General features: G+C 40.4%; 1 protein-coding gene across 1 annotated transcript; it reads right to left on the minus strand.

Moving 5' to 3' along the window:
* Positions 1 to 1,773: 1,773 nt before the first annotated feature.
* Positions 1,774 to 10,398, minus strand: LOC135479586 (uncharacterized). Its single transcript, XM_064759476.1, has 8 exons — positions 10,338 to 10,398; positions 9,473 to 9,591; positions 7,413 to 7,464; positions 6,770 to 6,837; positions 6,322 to 6,427; positions 5,268 to 5,386; positions 3,505 to 3,647; positions 1,774 to 2,274 (listed from the first exon to the last, which is right to left on the minus strand). The coding sequence occupies exons 1-8, from the start codon at positions 10,396 to 10,398 to the stop codon at positions 2,172 to 2,174; spliced, it is 771 nt and encodes a 256-aa protein (XP_064615546.1). The 3' UTR covers positions 1,774 to 2,171.
* Positions 10,399 to 18,519: the final 8,121 nt, after the last annotated feature.

Here is an 18,519-nt window from a genome sequence, read left to right on the forward strand (position 1 = left end):
AGCAGTGTACACATGAACTGAGAATAGTTCTGGATGAGTGTTTGTGTAGCAGTGTGCACATAAACTGAGAACAAACTGGTAGTTCTGGATGAGTGTTTGTGTAGCAGTGTGCACATGAACTGAGAATAACTGGTAGTTCTGGATGAGTGTTTGTGTAGCAGTGTGTACATGAACTGAGAATAACCAGTAGTTCTGGATTAGTCTTTGTGTAGCAGTTTGCACAAGAACTGAGAATAACTGGTAGTTCTGGATGAGTGTTTGTGTAGCAGTGTGCACATGAACTGAGAATAACTGGTAGTTCTGGATGAGTGTTTGTGTAGCAGTTTGCACAAGAACTGAGAATAACTGGTAGTTCTGGATGAGTGATTGTGTAGCAGTGTGCACAAGAACTGAGAATAACTGGTAGTTCTGGATGAGTGTTTGTGTAGCAGTGTGCACATGAACTGAGAATAACTGGTAGTTCTGGATGAGTGCTTGTGTAGCAGTTTGCACAAGAACTGAGAATAATTGGTAGTTCTGGATGAGTGATTGTGTAGCAGTGTACACATGAACTGAGAATAGTTCTGGATGAGTGTTTGTGTAGCAGTGTGCACATAAACTGAGAACAAACTGGTAGTTCTGGATGAGTGTTTGTGTAGAAGTGTGCACATGAACTGAGAATAACTGGTAGTTCTGGATGAGTGTTTGTGTAGCAGTGTGTACATGAACTGAGAATAACCAGTAGTTCTGGATTAGTCTTTGTGTAGCAGTTTGCACAAGAACTGAGAATAACTGGTAGTTCTGGATGAGTGTTTGTGTAGCAGTGTGCACATGAACTGAGAATAACTGGTAGTTCTGGATGAGTGCTTGTGTGGCAGTTTGCACAAGAACTGAGAATAACTGGTAGTTCTGGATGAGTGATTGTGTAGCAGTGTGCACATGAACTGAGAATAACTGGTAGTTCTGGATGAGTGTTTGTGTAGCAGTGTGCACATGGACTGAGAATAACTGGTAGTTCTGGATGAGTGTTTGTGTAGCAGTGTGCACATGAACTGAGAATAACTGGTAGTTCTGGATGAGTGATTGTGTAGCAGTGTACACATGAACTGAGAATAACTGGTAGTTCTGGATGAGTGTTTGTGTAGCAGTGTGCACATAAACTGAGAACAAACTGGTAGTTCTGGATGAGTGTTTGTGTAGCAGTGTGCACATGAACTGAGAATAACTGGTAGTTCTGGATGAGTGTTTGCGTAGCAGTGTGTACATGAACTGAGAATAACCAGTAGTTCTGGATTAGTCTTTGTGTAGCAGTGTGCACAAGAACTGAGAATAACTGGTAGTTCTGGATGAGTGTTTGTGTAGCAGTGTGCACATGAACTGAGAATAACTGGTAGTTCTGGATGAGTGCTTGTGTAGCAGTTTGCACAAGAACTGAGAATAACTGGTAGTTCTGGATGAGTGTTTGTGCAACAGAGTGCACCTGAAGTGAGAATAACTGGTAGTTCTGGATGAGTGTTTGTGTAGCAGTGTGTACATGAACTGAGAATAACCAGTAGTTCTGGATTAGTCTTTGTGTAGCAGTTTGCACAAGAACTGAGAATAACTGGTAGTTCTGGATGAGTGTTTGTGTAGCAGTGTGCACATGAACTGAGAATAACTGGTAGTTCTGGATGAGTGATTGTGTAGCAGTTTGCACAAGAACTGAGAATAACTGGTAGTTCTGGATGAGTGTTTGTGCAACAGAGTGTACCTGAAGTGAGAATAACTGGTAGTTCTGGATGAGTGTTTGTGTCGCAGTTTGCACCTGAAGTGAGAATAACTGGTAGTTCTGGATGAACGTTTGTGTAGCAGTTTGCATCTGAACTGAGAATAACTGGTAGTTCTGGATGAGTGTTTTTCTGGATGAGTGTTTGTGTAGCAGTATGCACCCGAACTAAAAACAACTTGATAGTTTTGGATCAGTGTTTGCACAGCAGTTTGCACATAAACTCATTCCGTTAATTAATAAATCCTCTAAACCAATCTATATGCATGTTTATGGGGAAAAATGTTCTTCTTTTCACGGCAAAAGACATCACAGAGTTAAATTTCAGGTGACTGTGTAGGCACACTTGGAGTTCTTTTGTAGTATCTTACAGCTCAGGTCTTGATTTATCTGGATTACAACCGCTTCAAGCATAGTTATGCCCCCCTTATATTCTGGACAACATTACTCCCGGCTGTGTCATGTGAGAGGTGAGATCGGCAGGAAAACCTGCGATGAAATTCATCAGGTTGCCTGTCACTTCCATTAACCTGAAAAACAAAACAAACTTTAAAACGGTTTTCAAAAAAGTGCCCATTTTATAATATTTACACATAAGCAGAGGGACAAATAAATTTCTATAAATCTGGCTTAATTCAAAGAAATCCAACAATGAAATAAGCACAACAATGAAAAAAGCACAATAATGAAATAAGCATAACAATGAAATAAGCACAACGATGAAATAAGCACAATAATGAAATAAGCACAACAATGAAATAAGTACAACAATAAAATAAGCACAATAATGAAATAAGCATAGCAATGAAATAAGCACAACAATGAAATAAGCACAAGACAATGTACTGTCAATTAAGACGGCAATCACATACCAGAACGAATACAATGACAAACAATGAGCAACAGCATGAGTTAAGCATGAATGTTAACAATAAGAAGAATACATTAATTAGGTTGCAGAAATGACAAAGTCATATCCAACCAGCTACAAATTACAAAGACAAATCACATCCCAAAACACATTTGCACATACCAGAGACCGCAGGAAAAGAGGAACATATTTATTTATTTGATTGGTGTTTTACGCCATACTCAAGAATATTTCACTTACACAACGGCATTCAGCATTATGGTGGGAGGAAACCAGGCATGTACAAGTTCAGATAATACATACGCAATACAAGCCATCGAGCTGGCCAAAACACGTGACAGCGGCCGGCTTTACGGCTGGAGGTTACAGTTATGCTCAGAGTAAACCACTGATCTTCGGCGTGTTACTGCCAGACCAGACTCTCCTGCATGTGATATGGCATATTGGTGGAACTCAACTTCATGCAAGACCACACAATGGAGCACTATTAAGTGCAAGAACAGAGAAAGCAGGGGAATCTGAGAATGAACCAAAACCTTGAATAATCTAGTATTTGAAATGCAATCTTGGCCATGGTCCTTTCACAGATAGCCTTACTGTAAAGTCAAATGGGTTGAGAGACCACCACATCTTGTGTGTATTGTGGTTGGTGGTAGCAGATCTTACACACTGAGCTCTGGGACTGGTTTCAAGAAGCAGATGTACTTAGTATTAAGTTGCCCTTAGTTAAGTGCATTTTGCATCTACACAACATACGTTGTCATGGTAGTTAAGGGTAAACTTAGCTAAGTGAGCTTCATGAAGCTGGCCCCTAATCTCTTTTCCACAATAAAATGGCTCATGTTATCCTTTGGGCTCAAACTTATTGGCAAAGACTGAAAACACTCACCAAGTCTTCATCTCATCCACTAGGATTGGCTTATTTAAATCCTTGTCCACAATGAGTGAGGCTTTCAGAGGTTTGAAGTTGTCCTCTATCATTTTTTTGTACTGCACAATGACAGGTGAATCCCCCACGCCATTCAAGGATTGCTGAAAATTAACACAAAGTTTGCTCATCCATATTCACGAATTTTAAACCTATCTGTTTGGTTTAATGAACTTCAATCTCATAAAATCTTAGACAGTCCCATGACAGCTGTATGCCCAGTCTGCTAACTGAACATTTACAAAGCTTAACTACAGCTTATAAACAAATAAACAAGGCTTTCTGAAATTTTTTTATTTCATTGGTATTTTGCTTCATACTCCAGAGTATCTCACTCATACAATAAGCAGTATGGTAGGAGGAAACCAAGTAGAACCCGGGGAACAGAAGACCTGCACCTGCAGGTTGCTGACAGAAATCACATGTAACAAGCTTTCTGGCAGAACTGCCTTTGTAACACCTGTCCCCCAATGGCTTGAGGTTACAATAATAGCTACATTTAAGTCTTCAAGTCCACCACAGAACCAAAATGCAATAATCTCTACGAAAATGGATAAGATGTTCTGAAACTCTAACTTTATCAATCAGTCAAACAATGTACCAGTAACAAGTTTCAAATCAATACGACCAACCGTTGTCAAAAAGGTGTGGAAGACTGTTTCAGGACTTACAGATGGTACTGGTTGGGGACTAAAGGTGTGGAAAACTGTTTCAGGACTTACGAATGGTACTGCTTGGGGACTGAAGGTGTGGAAAACTGTTTCAGGACTTACGGATGGTACTGGTTGGGGACTAAAGGTGTGGAGAACTGTTTCAAGACTTATCGATGGCACTGGTTGGGGACTAAAGGTGTGGAAAACTGTTTCAGGACTTACGGATGGCACTGGTTGGGGACTAAAGGTGTGGAAAACTGTTTCAGGACTTATGGATGGCACTGGTTGGGGACTAAAGGTGTGGAAAACTGTTTCAGGACTTATGGATGGCACTGGTTGGGGACTAAAGGTGTGGAAAACTGTTTCAGGACTTATGGATGGTACTGGTTGGGGACTAAAGGTGTGGAAAACTGTTTCAGGACTTATGGATGGCACTGGTTGGGGACTAAAGGTGTGGAAAACTGTTTCAGGACTTATGGATGGTACTGGTTGGGGACTAAAGGTGTGGAAAACTGTTTCAGGACTTATGGATGGCACTGGTTGGGGACTAAAGGTGTGGAAAACTGTTTCAGGACTTATGGATGGCACTGGTTGGGGACTAAAGGTGTGGAAAACTGTTTCAGGACTTATGGATGGCACTGGTTGGGGACTAAAGGTGTGGAAAACTGTTTCAGGACTTATGGATGGTACTGGTTGGGGACTAAAGGTGTGGAAAACTGTTTCAGGACTTATGGATGGCACTGGTTGGGGACTAAAGGTGTGGAAAACTGTTTCAGGACTTATGGATGGCACTGGTTGGGGACTAAAGGTGTGGAAAACTGTTTCAGGACTTATGGATGGTGCTGGTTGGGGACTAAATGTATTTACTTATTTGACTGGTATTTCACGCCATACTCAAGAATATTTCACTTATACGACGGCGGCCAGCATTTTGGTGGGAGGAAACTGAACAGAGCCCAGTGGAAACCCACGACCATCCGCAGGTTGGGGACTAAATATAATAACCAAATCAAATCAAAACAAGTTGTCATGTGACCAAGGCTCTGTACTGGTATCAAGTTAAACACTCACATACAAAAGGGCCATCTGGTGGGCTAGGTACTTGTGATTCGTCATTGAGCGTGCGTCGTTGTTGATTTGAGCTGCCAGGGATGCCACTTGATGCAAGCCGGCCATACAACTGAAGTAACCTTAATTAACGAAAACAACTGGTTGCAATTAGCCTTCAGAGTTTAGTATATGTGGATGGCAAGGTTATATGCTGTAGCATTAATGAGGCTATCTACTCTGGGTACTCCATTTCCCCTAGCCAATGAAAATCCCAGAAATACTGAAATACTCTTTAATGTATTGTGTTAAAACCCAAATCAAATAAATAGATCAATATTACATCTATTGTACGCCTAAGAAACAGAATGGACCTTTTCAGTTCAGGAAGAATACTACTGTGCAGTTCAATGTTTCATATATTTTTTTATTTGACTGAGGTTTAAGCTGTACTCAGGAATATTTCACTTACAGTTTATACAACAAAGTCAGCTTTAGGGAGGGAAGAGTGAGTGAGTGAGTGCTTGGGGTTTAACGTCGTACTCAACAATTTTTCAGTCATATGACGACGAAAGAATCATTAGGGTGCATGCATGTGTAATGTGCCTCCTTGTTGCAGGACGGATTTCCACCGCTCTTTTATTTAGTGCTCCTTCACTGAGACGACTTACCGAAGGCAAGTAAGCCGCCCCGCCCGAGCCATTATACTGATACGGGTCAACCAGTCGTTGCACTATCCCCTTCATGCTGAACGCCAAGCGAGGAAGTTGTAACTTTTAAAGTCTTAGGTGTGACTCGATCAAGGATTGATCCTGGATCTACCGGTCCCGAAGCGGACGCTCTATCAACTGTGCTATCCGGGCCGGTCAGGGAGGGAAGAAACAGGGCAGGGTCCGGGGAAACCCACAGACACCTCCCAATCTTCCCACCTATGGCTGGTGCACACTGCATTGATCAGAGGGTCCTAAACCATTGAGTTGTAATAGCACCATAACTGTTAGGCCACGGAGAGTATGGCTACTATCTGCACATCTACATAAATGAGGTTCACAAAAATTAGAAATTCCTTTATATTAACCTTCCATGCTTCCTGGTGATGTAGACAAGGAAAACTGGTTAGCTCCCCTGATGTAGGTGGCCAATCTGGGATACAGATGTTCTAGGCCAGTTTGGTTCAAATACTCCTGAAAAATAGCAACAGAGTCAGTTTCTGGCAGGGTCTAACATGTAAGAAGAATGGAACAACTAATCATGCAGAGCTTTCAAATGTCGATCATAATCAACATTAAATATATATACTCAAAGGTAAATCTTTTCCACCATTTTTGCGTCATTTAAATGTGGTTATTGCTCTGATGAGGATGTTCATTTTTTGAGGGAAGCAGACCAACGATTATTGCCAGATGTAATGCTAAAGTTTCCATCTACAGAGCTATGTCAATGTGTTTGACTGATGGAAGGCAAGTGAGTGCCAATCCTTATCACACCAGACTACTGAAGCAGCTTCCTGCTCTTCATTCCCTTACCTGTAGTGATGGGCTACCTTGTGGCAACTTCAAGAATATCTGATTCATTTTGTCCATAATAACGGTGGCTGAAATAACAAAAAAAAGGACAAAAAAAAAAATCTAAGACACAAATAAACATTATTTTGAGCAAGGAATTAGATATTAACGAAAAAAAACAGCAAACTGATTTTGTAGGTTGTTTCTACCTACAGTACGATGTAGTTTTACATAACTTAAGACCAGACTATGAGGAAAACCAGGCTGAATTCATAACTGAGTGCGAGTATAGAGGATGGGCTCTAAAAGACTGTGCGACTTGGAAAAATAAAGGCTAACGTAACATTGCTTTGGTTCTTGAATTAATTAAATATTAAAAAAATTTATTGAAAGATGGATGATTTTTTTTTTCAATTTAAGCCAACGGAAAAAAGATAATTCAGGAAATACTGTATATTGGAACCCTTGGACTTGTTTGTACTGATTTACACGAACAGTACGACTGGCATAAAAGGATAAGACGGCGACCAGTTTTATGGCGGGAGAAAATGCCCGGGGAAAGCCCACAAACATTCGCAAGCTGTTGGCTGACCTTACTGCACATGACTGGAGAGGCAGTCAGGTTGAGCCAACACAATCTGAAAATGGATTGAGTTTATCATACCTTTATTATGGAACACATTGCTCACCCTGGGATGACTGTGAGATTTTGAGCTCTGCCAAAAGATTAGAGAAACAGTGATGTATGGTTAGATCTACATGTATATTTAGTGCAGCTACACTTCAATAATGGCAGTTTTGTACAAGTACATCAGAACAGACATGAAAACTCAACGCATTTTGCGGAACAGAAGGATTGCTTAACTGGCAAACGCAAGAATTTATTTATTCAATTAAATGTTAAGTGCTGTACTCCAAAACTTCAACCAACTGGTAAAGTTAGTACAAGGAAAAACTAGGGGGTGCATCACTACGACTGTGGAGGCATCTGGCATACTAGTCGTAGTAGTAACCAAAAAGACTTTATATTTCAACCAAAAAAGTGCATTTCTGGAGGCAAATAAATGCCACACATGAAATAACTTTTGGTGCTGAAACTTACATTTCAGCATTCCCAGTGGGATATCATCCCACCTTCCAAACAAGCCTCTGAACACCCGTCTAAAATCAATAAAACTCTCAGAATTTAGAACCATGGGCAACTTAGTCAGACACAAAAGTTAGGGTCCCTACTCAGTCAAAAGCCGAATGAATCAAAAGTCACAGACCTGAGCACTATACTTGAGCTTAGTTCAGTGCATAACAGGCAACTGAATCTGTGCTTCCACAAGTGCCTACATGAACAATGTTTATTTACTTATTTGCTTTGTGTTTTATGTGGTACTCAAGAAAATTTAGATTATAAGACGCAGCTAGCAACTTAGTGGATGGAAGGTGAGCAGAGACCAGGTGCTTGCAGGCCTTCTCACGTAACACTGGATATGAAGCAAGCACGAGCGGGACAGGAGTCCACGGCGACCGTACTGGTAATAGGCTCCTTGGTCAACAGGCTGCACTAGCACCCTAACTGCTCAGCCATATGCCCCCCCCCCCCTCCGAAAGAACTCTGTGTTCATCTATTCTTTGTGCTTGGATGGGTGAATTATTTATGCTGCAATGGCCTCATACTGGCTAAAAAATGCTAAAAAGAAAAATGGGTAGGTGTTTAACTACCCCCTCTATTACAGATAGCATTAAGTGTATGAAATATCAACATTATAAATGAAATGCTCTTCTACCAATTTCCCCTTCCATACACTGTGCTGACCATACAATGAACTCAGCTGCTGTAACTCTTTAACCATATATGTTTGCAAGGTGTTTATTCAAACATATTCTGACAGCATTATTCAGTGTAAACTGATAAAATTATACTTTTTGTGAAGTCCTGACATTCACCAATCCAACCAAAGTAGTCTCCAAAATAAAATTATAAACGTGCGTAAATTGCACTGAAAGTTGCTCTGTCATATGCAAAACAGTTGAGGAATCAGGGTACTTGACTTTGTTCCACTGATCATTCTGACAAACCGAGGGCATACTTTCAATGTTTTTATTTTCCTCTTTCCGTACTCATTACAGTGTTCCGAGATAAATTCTGCTGAGTGTTAAGCAATAGTAACCTGTGAAACAGCCATGTGTGTCTTTCAGATTAGCTGGATCTCCGCAGTGCCTTTATCTTATACTCTCTGGCATTCAAATGATACATGAAATGCTTGCTCCATATTTCTTAATACAGAGTGCTTGATTGTCGCCCATCATAAAATACAAGAAAGCATCCCAGCTTTCTTCCTAGGGTGTAAAAATGGTTCTAAAATACAGTTTTCCCATGGTCCCAGGAGTCAGCCTGGAAATCAAGTAGTATGTAACAACAATGTGATGTCAACAGTGATAGCTGTCAAAACAACTTTGTTGAGGGGAGAGCACAAAGTTGGGGCTCTAAGCTGGTCCCTTATTCCCAGTATGTTCATTCACGACATTATTTCTGATTATTCTCAACCACCGACAGAAAATATGCATAAAATAGAAGGGCTATAGAGAAACATATGATATACTTCAAAAATGATTTCCTTTTCTGATTATTTGCTTTCTTCGTTTACCTAAAACCCATAATCTTTGTTTGATAGTGTCTTTTCATGTTTCCTTTCACATAAATGAATCCATCAATCATTCAGTAAGTCTTACCTCAGCTACTTCATGCCTACAGATAACCTCAAACTGCTCACACAGAGCCAACATTTCAACTTTGACCTCCAGCTGGGTGATGCCATGAGACAGAAGTGGCTCGTGAAGTCGTATGTCCACTGAAACAGAAAATCAGCTGCTCAGCTGCTGAGTCAATCATCAGCACACACTCTAGTCACATCACTAAAGTATAAGAGAAGAGAAAGGCTTTGAAATTCTTTCAAATGGAGCCACTTCTGACTAGAACTGCAGCACAGTCTTACCACAATACCTCCTGCAAGTTCTAGTCAGCAAATTCAGACTATATGTGATCCTGGACATGTTGGAACAGCCAAATACAACACGGCACCAGTTTTGTTATGCTGCATGTCTATGGCAAAACAAATACATGTAGCAATGGATCATTTTGACTTGGTGATCTGTAGTTCAATTACATCAAATGTAGTTACAACAATTTCTGACATTTACCTGCCCAGGTAAATAAATGTCAGAAATTATAGCAAATAGACATTTAATTGAACTAGGTGAAATATGCTTTGGCTTATGAATTGCCACTCCTTGCATGAGGCGTAGATTCCATAAGTACCGTACACAGGGGTGCCGAGTTTCGTCGTGATCCCTGCTGTCCTCCTCAAATATGTGCATTATGCAAAACAGCACTATAACCACGCACGGATCGGAATGCTTCCCCAACATTACAACAACAACACCAATGTCAAGAGGATGTAATTTGTAAACAAGTCGTATGTTCTGACAAAAATCCTAACACCCCAAACTCGTGCAAATGGTTAATTAAGTCTTGTGCAAACTGTGAAATATTTAGAAGCGATCAATGAACCACGGGCACTTTGTTTCAGAGCATTACCCTTGTATGTCGGGTCGTATCGCAGTGGCACTGCAAGCGGTGGAGTCGCTGTTGCCGCCATATTCGTCCGCTTGTTAATAGATGGCGCTGCTTATAACCTGTTGAAAATTACCTCTGCCATCGCAAGTCGGGTCCGCGCATGAATATATATAGGCCTTGTGTACCAACCAAGGATAAGGCCAAAATAATCCCAGGAGAAATAACACGACATACAAAATCCCATAGAGCTTCATTTTGTCTGGATTCGAGAACAAGCTTTCCGGAGTTGGACCACCTTCATGCACCTTTAGCTTTCTAGCTTCTTTGCAAGTTAGTGTTAAATTTAGTTTCAGCTTAGGCCTGCTGGGTTTTCAAAATTTTACAAGCTTATAATATATAGCCTTTATCAAAACAGTAAATATTACAGAAATTTCCAGGAAGATACGGTAAACAATATGAAACTCTATGGACCGTATATTTGGTCTTATTTCCAGTGGGCCTATAATATTCCCTCGGCTCAAGGATCTTTGACTTTTTAAGTCAATTACATATTCACGATTTATTTATTTAGATGTTAGTGTCGTGCAGATAACGATAGGGGCCTACACTGCAAAAGATTATATTGTACTCTACTGTCGGTATTAGCCATGTCGATCTTAGCCCACGGGCACACAATTAAATGAATATAATAATAACAGTGTACAACTTATACATATACTAAACATTCTCGTTCTTTGGTCAACGGTAATTAGAACTCTGGCATTATTCGAGATGTGTTGCTTCATCTCGGAACGACATGACAAAGTAAATAAATAAATAAATGTATAAAACCCAAGGGAAATAGATTTCATGGGTGTAAAGGTCACGTAGGCCTAGTTCACAGTTTACTGAATAAAACAGATTGGTAGGCCTACACTCCAAAAAATATAATCTGCCAATTTTAACAGAAAGGCAGAGTGTTGCTGAGTTCGCTCTGTTTTTTTTAACATAGCCTAATACTGCGCCATATTCAGTATAATATCCTGTTAGTGTAATACAATGTGCACCTTGAATTCATGGAATATGTGAGCTATATCAGAATAATTCATGGAATATGTGAGCTATATCAGAATAATTCATGGAATATGTGAGCTATATCAGAATAATTCATGGAATATGTGTGCTATAGCAGATTAATTCATGGAATATGTGTGCTATGGCAGAATAATTCATTAAATATGTGTGCTATAACAGAATACTTTCTTGCAATATACACTCAAGCAACAAACTTTCTGCTAAATTAAACGGATTACCTTTCTGAGAGTATAGAGCAATCTGCCCTTATGGTGTCACAACTCCATGGGATGAAATCTGTTCAATTTTCAAATCTCAATATGTCGTGAATCAGTCAATTCCATATACATGTACACATCCACGTGCTTTATTCGTGAATCCATTCCAGGTGTTAACTCTGGGGAATATCACGAAACTTAAGGACATGTCACATGCGTCGGAAGCAATTTAAAAGTGGTGCGGTCATCTGTCGACTATCTCAGCTCAAAAGGTGAGATTCCACGGCCGCCTAGGCCCCGGGAACTTTTGGATGCTACATGGATCCATTGTAGTTTTATGTTTCGGTACTTAAAGATCTGTAGTGCACATGTGTGTGCATGGGCTTTCATTTTGTTGGTCGCAATTAAATTGAATCCACTTCACTTTTGATTTTTTTTCTAGCTTTCTATTACCGGTATTTTGTTTTCGTACCGGGCTTACTACTTCCGGGGGGGGCTCTGTTGCTCAGTTGGTTAGCGCGCTAGCGGCAGCGTAATGACCCAGAAGCCTCTCACCAGTGCGGTCGCTGTGAGTTCAAGTCCACCTCATGCTGACTTCCTATCCGGCCGTAAGTGGGAAGGTGGTCTTGCAGCAACGTGCGGATGGTCGTGGGTTTCCACCGGGCCTCTCCCCCGGTTTCCTCCCATGATAATGCTGGCCGCCGTCGTATAAGTGAAATATTCTTGAGTACGGCGTAAAACTCCAATCAAATAAAAAAAAATAAATGCTACTTCCGACGCGACTGCATGTATAAAGCTGCCTACGGATGGAATGGGCTGTGGTCGACCTGGTGTGGTAAAGGTGGAAATCGGCCTCAATGCAAAACAGTGTGCACCTCGAAATGGAAGCTGACTACAGCCGTGAGGAACAGTTTTTAGTTCTGCTTTTCTCCTGTTTTCCTGTTCTATGGCAAGGATGTGACTTATAAAGCTTCAAGCATGCGCCGAAAACCATGTACAGACCGTAAAATCGAAGCTGGGATTAGTCAAACTAAATTATCCTTTTTGTGTTAGATACTGTGCAGATGGGAACATCACTGCACCCCAATTTTAAATTACTGAAAAATTCTTGAGCGCGCCCTTAAACACCAGGGAATTAAACATAGAGGCTAATGCATAACACATGGAACTTTCAGCCCTATAACTCCCCTTAAATATGTGTGCTATAACAGAATACTTTCTTACATTGTACACTCAAACAACAGGCTTTCTGCTAAATTAAACGGATTACCTTTCTGAGAGTATAGAGGCAATCTGCCCTTATGGCGTGTCAACTCCATGGGATGAAATCTGTTCAATTTCAAATCTCAATATGTCGTGAATCAGTCAATTCTATATACATGTACACATCCACGTGCTTTATTCACGATAATTACTTTTAATAGTATTGATAGATAATTCACATAAGATTTCGGTATGCTAAACGTATAACCTTAAGTACCTTAACAAATTCTAATCCATGACAAAAATTAACACTTATTTAATGCAAAATGACTTAAGTCTTCACTCACGCAAAAGTACGTTTCCTAAGAACAAAAGTGCCAGCAAGATTCGAGCTATTTCTCAACGAGGGCTAGTGTCTCCACAGTGTCTTCGTAAGTTCATAGTTCTATGAAAGATTGCGATTCTCTGCCTTACCGTGTCAGGTCCTTTGTGGATTCCTCCGTTCTCAGTGTTACAATTGTGGGACTTTGGTGACAATAAGCAATCCATGACGCTTGTGTTACCGTTCTCAGTGTTATCATCGTGGAACCTTGGTAACAATAAGCAATCCATGACGCTTGTATTACCGTTCTCAGTGTTACAATTGTGGGGACCTTGGTGACAATAAGCAATCATGACGCTTGTATTACCGGTCTCAGTTTTTGAAATCGTGGGTCATTGGTGACAATAAGCAATCCATGAGGCTTGTATTTCCGTTCTCACTGTTACAATCCTGGGATCATGGGGACAATAAGCAATCCTTTACGCTTGTATTGCCGTTCTCACTGTTACAATCCTGGGATCGTCGTGACAATAGGCAATCCATGACGCTTATATTTCCGTTCTCAGTGTTATCATCGTGGGGACCTTGGTGACAATAAACAATCCATGACACTTGTATTACCGCTCTCAGTGTTACAATCGTGAGAGCTTGGTGACAATAAGCAATCCATGACGCTCGCATTACCGCTCTCACTGTTACAATCGTCTGACCTTGGCGACAATAAACAATCCATGAGGCTTGTATTTCCGTTCTCACTGTTACAATCCTGGGATCATGGTGACAATAAGCAATCCTTTACGCTTGTATTACCGTTCTCACTGTTACAATCTTGGGATCATGGTGACAATAAGCAATCCTTTACGCTTGTATTACCGTTCTCACTGTTACAATCGTGGGATCGAAGTGACAATAGGCAATCCATGACGCTTATATTACCGTTCTCAGTGTTACCATCGTGGGACCTTGGCGACCATAAGCAATCCATGACACTTGTATTACCGCTCTCAGGGTTACCATCGTGGGAGTTTGGTGACAATAAGCAATCCATAACTCTCGCATTACCGTTCTCACTGTTAAAATGGTGAACCTAGGTGACAGTAAGCAATCTATGAGGCTTGTATTTCCGTTCTCACTGTTACAATCGTGGGACCTTGGTGACAATAAGCAATCCATGAGGCTTGTATTCCCGTTCTCAGTGTTACAATCGTGGGACCTTGGTGACAATAAGCAATCCATGACGCTTGTATTTCCGTTCTTACTGTTACAATCGTGGGACCTTGTTGACAATAAACAATCCATGAGGCTTGTATTTCCGTTCTTACTGTTACAATCGTGGGACCTTGTTGACAATAAACAATCCATGAGGCTTGTATTAGCATTCTCAGTGTTACAATCGGGGGACCTTGGTGACAATTAGCAATCCGTGAGGCTTGTATTACCGCTCTCAGTGTTACAATCGTGGGATCATGGTGACAATAAGCAATCCATGACGCTTGTATTAGCGTTCTCACTGTTACAATCGTGGGACCTTGGTGACAACAAGCAATCCTGGACGCTTGTATTTCCATTCTCACTGTTACAATCGTGGGACCTTGGTGACAATAAACAATCCATGAGGCTTGTAGTAGCGCTCTCACTGTTACAATCGTGGGATCTTGGTGACAATAAGCAATCCGTGAGGCTTGTATTAGGGTTCTCACTGTTAAAATCGTGGGACCTTGGTGACAATAAGCAATCCGTGAGGCTTGTATTTCCATTCTCACTGTTACAATTGTGGGACCTTGGTGACAGTAAGCAATCAATGAGGCTTGTATCACCGTTCTCGAACGCAAACGTTCGTTGAAAACCTCTTGTCTTCCACCAGGGATTCGTCAAATATTGGAAAGTTCGTGAAGATCTTGGCAAACGTCGGTGGTTTACGACGGGCCCTCTGTTTACAGGTACATTCCCATTAAAAAAACCCGACCGTAATCGCATACCGTAAGTGAAAAATTCACACAAATGAAATACATTTATGCCCAGATTGATGTTTCCGATTTCATGTGTTTTGTACAAATTTATTTAACTTTATCTTGATGACAACAAGTATACAAGGGATATTTTTATATGCTGGGAATTTTTATTATGATGCTTAATTGACTTTGAATCACCGGACACACGATTTTGAGGCTTAGGCTCAGACAAGGAAGTTTTAAGATGCCCGCGACATTACCAATGTCTTGGACAAAAGAGCTGACATACCGAACATGTATATTTACCTACACCCTTGTTACCTCCCCTGTTCTAACAACCGGATGTCGATCTGGGTCACGCCTATCGACTACCTGCATGAAGCCCTTTATACAAGTGGTTTAATTCATCTTTTACATAAAAAGCTCGCTGCAGACCACGGAAGCACCGCCCTACATGCAAGTGAGGAAATCTTGACGTGAGTAATATACGTACACAATACCATTCAAGCAAATAAGCTAATACAGACTTTTGGGAGCCATGTTTGTGAATTTTAGAATTATTTATTTATTTATTTATTTGATTGGTGTTTTACGTCGTACTCAAGAATATTTCACTTATATATTGGCCGCCAGCATTACGGTTGGAGGAAACCGGGCATGTACAAGTTCAGGGAAACCCACGACCATCCGCAGGTTGCTGTCAGACCTTCCCGCTTACGGCCCGAGAGAAAGCCAACAAAATAGAATTATCTTACACTATAACACTATAATTAGCACATAACTGCCAACATGTGAATTTAACAGCTTTTCACGGTTTTCTATAAAGAGATCCAACTGATCTAACGGGATGATAGGCGAACGTGAAAAAGTTTAACGCTAAGCGTCAGAAAAAGGTCACGACAATCTGTACAGACATTTAAAACAATATTTATCTATCAATAGTACACATTTTCAGTTTTTATCGTGAATATGTGGTAACAAGATATTGAATGTTTACACTTAAAAGAAAAGAAAACGAAAGAGCCTTACATAAGGTTAATAAAATAACTCAATTTTCTGCCAGTAGTGCTTGTTAATTGGGTATTTAATGGTTAAACATCAAAAGCTTGGAAGTTTCCTTTGGGCGACCATTTTACCAGATTACACACGCTATCGTTCTTATCTTTGCCCAGTAGCTTATTTAGGGCATTCCAGACACATTTTCGCATCCTGCAGCCAAACTCTTCATTTTTAGAGATTTTCACAGACCTTCAAATCCACAATTATCAGGATGTACGTATGTATTTAGCTGAAAATGCACGTTAATCACAAGACAGAAGCAAACCATTAAGCACAATGACGTCATAATGAATATTCAAGAGGAGAAAAGGAGGCTTTATGGGGAAACATGTCGGGATTTTTATTTGCCTCGAATCGTTGGATTTCGTAGAAAATAACGATGTCTTAGACAGTTTCTCTCTTACGAAAACTTAAATGAATCTAAAAAATAGAATTCCATACAGTAATTGCATGGCTCTTTCATTTAAGGTATAGGTTGTATAAACATGTTTTCTTTTAATATGCAGAGGTTAGCTAAGAGTTTTTACGTGAATTAGAAGGGTATGCATGCAATGTTTCGTGAAAATACAACGGCTTTGGATTTTATCTGGTGCCTCATAATTTGATTGCATGATTAAAGTATTACCTTTAGGGTTAAAAATATAGTTGTGCGTTTACAGCAACGTCAGTACACATTTTCCATTTAACGTTTTACTTGCATACATACGCTTACTGCATGAATAAATGAATGTTTGCAATTTTTGTAAAATATTACATAGATGCCGCTGAAAATCCTGGTTATATAGATTCATTAACTGGAAGAGAAAAGATTATTAAAAACAAACACTTTACATATATAAAGGGAAATAAATTATACGTGCCGTTATAAACTGAAGTATTAAACTTCAGTCGTTAAGTTTCAGTTTTGATCTGGAATATCTACAGGAAGATCGTGCTTTCAGCGTGCAAAATAAAGACATAGATGACACGCATCGTACTCCATGTTTTCATTCTTCATGCAAAAATTCTAAACTATTTTGAATTGCTACCAGACAAGTTTACATATTTAAGGGGAAAAAAAGAAGACCAACGCCCGTAATCTATCTTTTTTTAATTTCTTACTTTGTATTGAATCTTAATAGGGCATGTTGGAGTCTAACATACAGTTTTGCAGTTTCAACTGTTCATATTAACAAATGCCGCAGTCATGGGACGACTTCAATGCTTGGAAGTCTGGGGAGTATGACATTTTATTTCAGAAAAGTGTTGTTAACTTTCGCTCTTACTTCTCAGCTCGCCCGCACATGCAACATTCCTTGTATATTCCGTTCACGTGTCGTGAATACGGGGCTGGTGTACCATTACCGTACGGAATATACCAGAAATGTTGCATGTGCGGGGCGAGCTGAGAGGTAAGAGCCAAAGTTGACACCAGTTTTGGACCGCAGCCATTGTTTAGAAAGGACTTGTGGGACATGTCGTGAATCAGTGTTTGGTTTGGTTGCCCCTGTGGCTATGATACTCCGCCAGCCTAGTATTTTTTAATTATTTATTTCACTGGTGTTTTACGCCGTACTCAAGAATATTTCACTTATACGACGACGGCCAACATCATGGCGGGAGGAAAGTGGGCAGAGCCCGGTGGAAACCCACGACCATCCGCAGGTTGCTGCAGAACCAGCACAGTGTAGTTGAAGTAGCCACATGGGGCTATGTGAAGTCATATACACATGTGCATGTAAATATACTGTGCATGGGTATACGTCCGCGTACAGGAACGCCCACAGCACTGTCTGTTCACTTATACATTGCATAGTTCGCTTTATTTATACTGACTGGCGAACACAATTCCGCCTTCCGGGAACTGGGTAGATTTGTTGTGGATTTCTTTCCTTCTTGCTTTTCGTTTTGGTTATCTCCGTTACTTCACACACCGTTAGACGTCAACAAGGGCTGCTCTGCACTTGAGCGACGGTCGCTGTTTACGTGGATTAAGCCAATTGTAGCGCTACCTTTGTATCTTTCGGATTCATCTTTCATTATGGCTTTCTGTGGAGAAAAAATGTCCGTCATCATTATAAACTTTCATGTTTGCACATTTCAAGAAACTATCCGAAACTGCATGTCAGTTGGTTCGTAACACGGAGCCAATGATTTATATATTTATTTATTCATTTATTTGATTGGTTTTTTACGCCGTACTTGGCAACATTTTACGTATACAACGGCTGCCAGCATTGTGGTGGGAGGTAACTTGACAGAATTTGGCAAAACCCAGGACCATCCACAGGCTACTAGAATCCATGCGTCGAAACAAACATTCGTATAACAATCCTAAACCAATAAAAACGTTCCAGGTCAATAATCGCAAGCCCAGTTCCCAAAGACGACGTATAACACAAACCTCCAAAGAACTA

This window comes from Liolophura sinensis, chromosome 12 (assembly GCF_032854445.1).
Source record: "Liolophura sinensis isolate JHLJ2023 chromosome 12, CUHK_Ljap_v2, whole genome shotgun sequence".
Taxonomy (NCBI): Eukaryota; Metazoa; Mollusca; class Polyplacophora; order Chitonida; family Chitonidae; genus Liolophura; species Liolophura sinensis.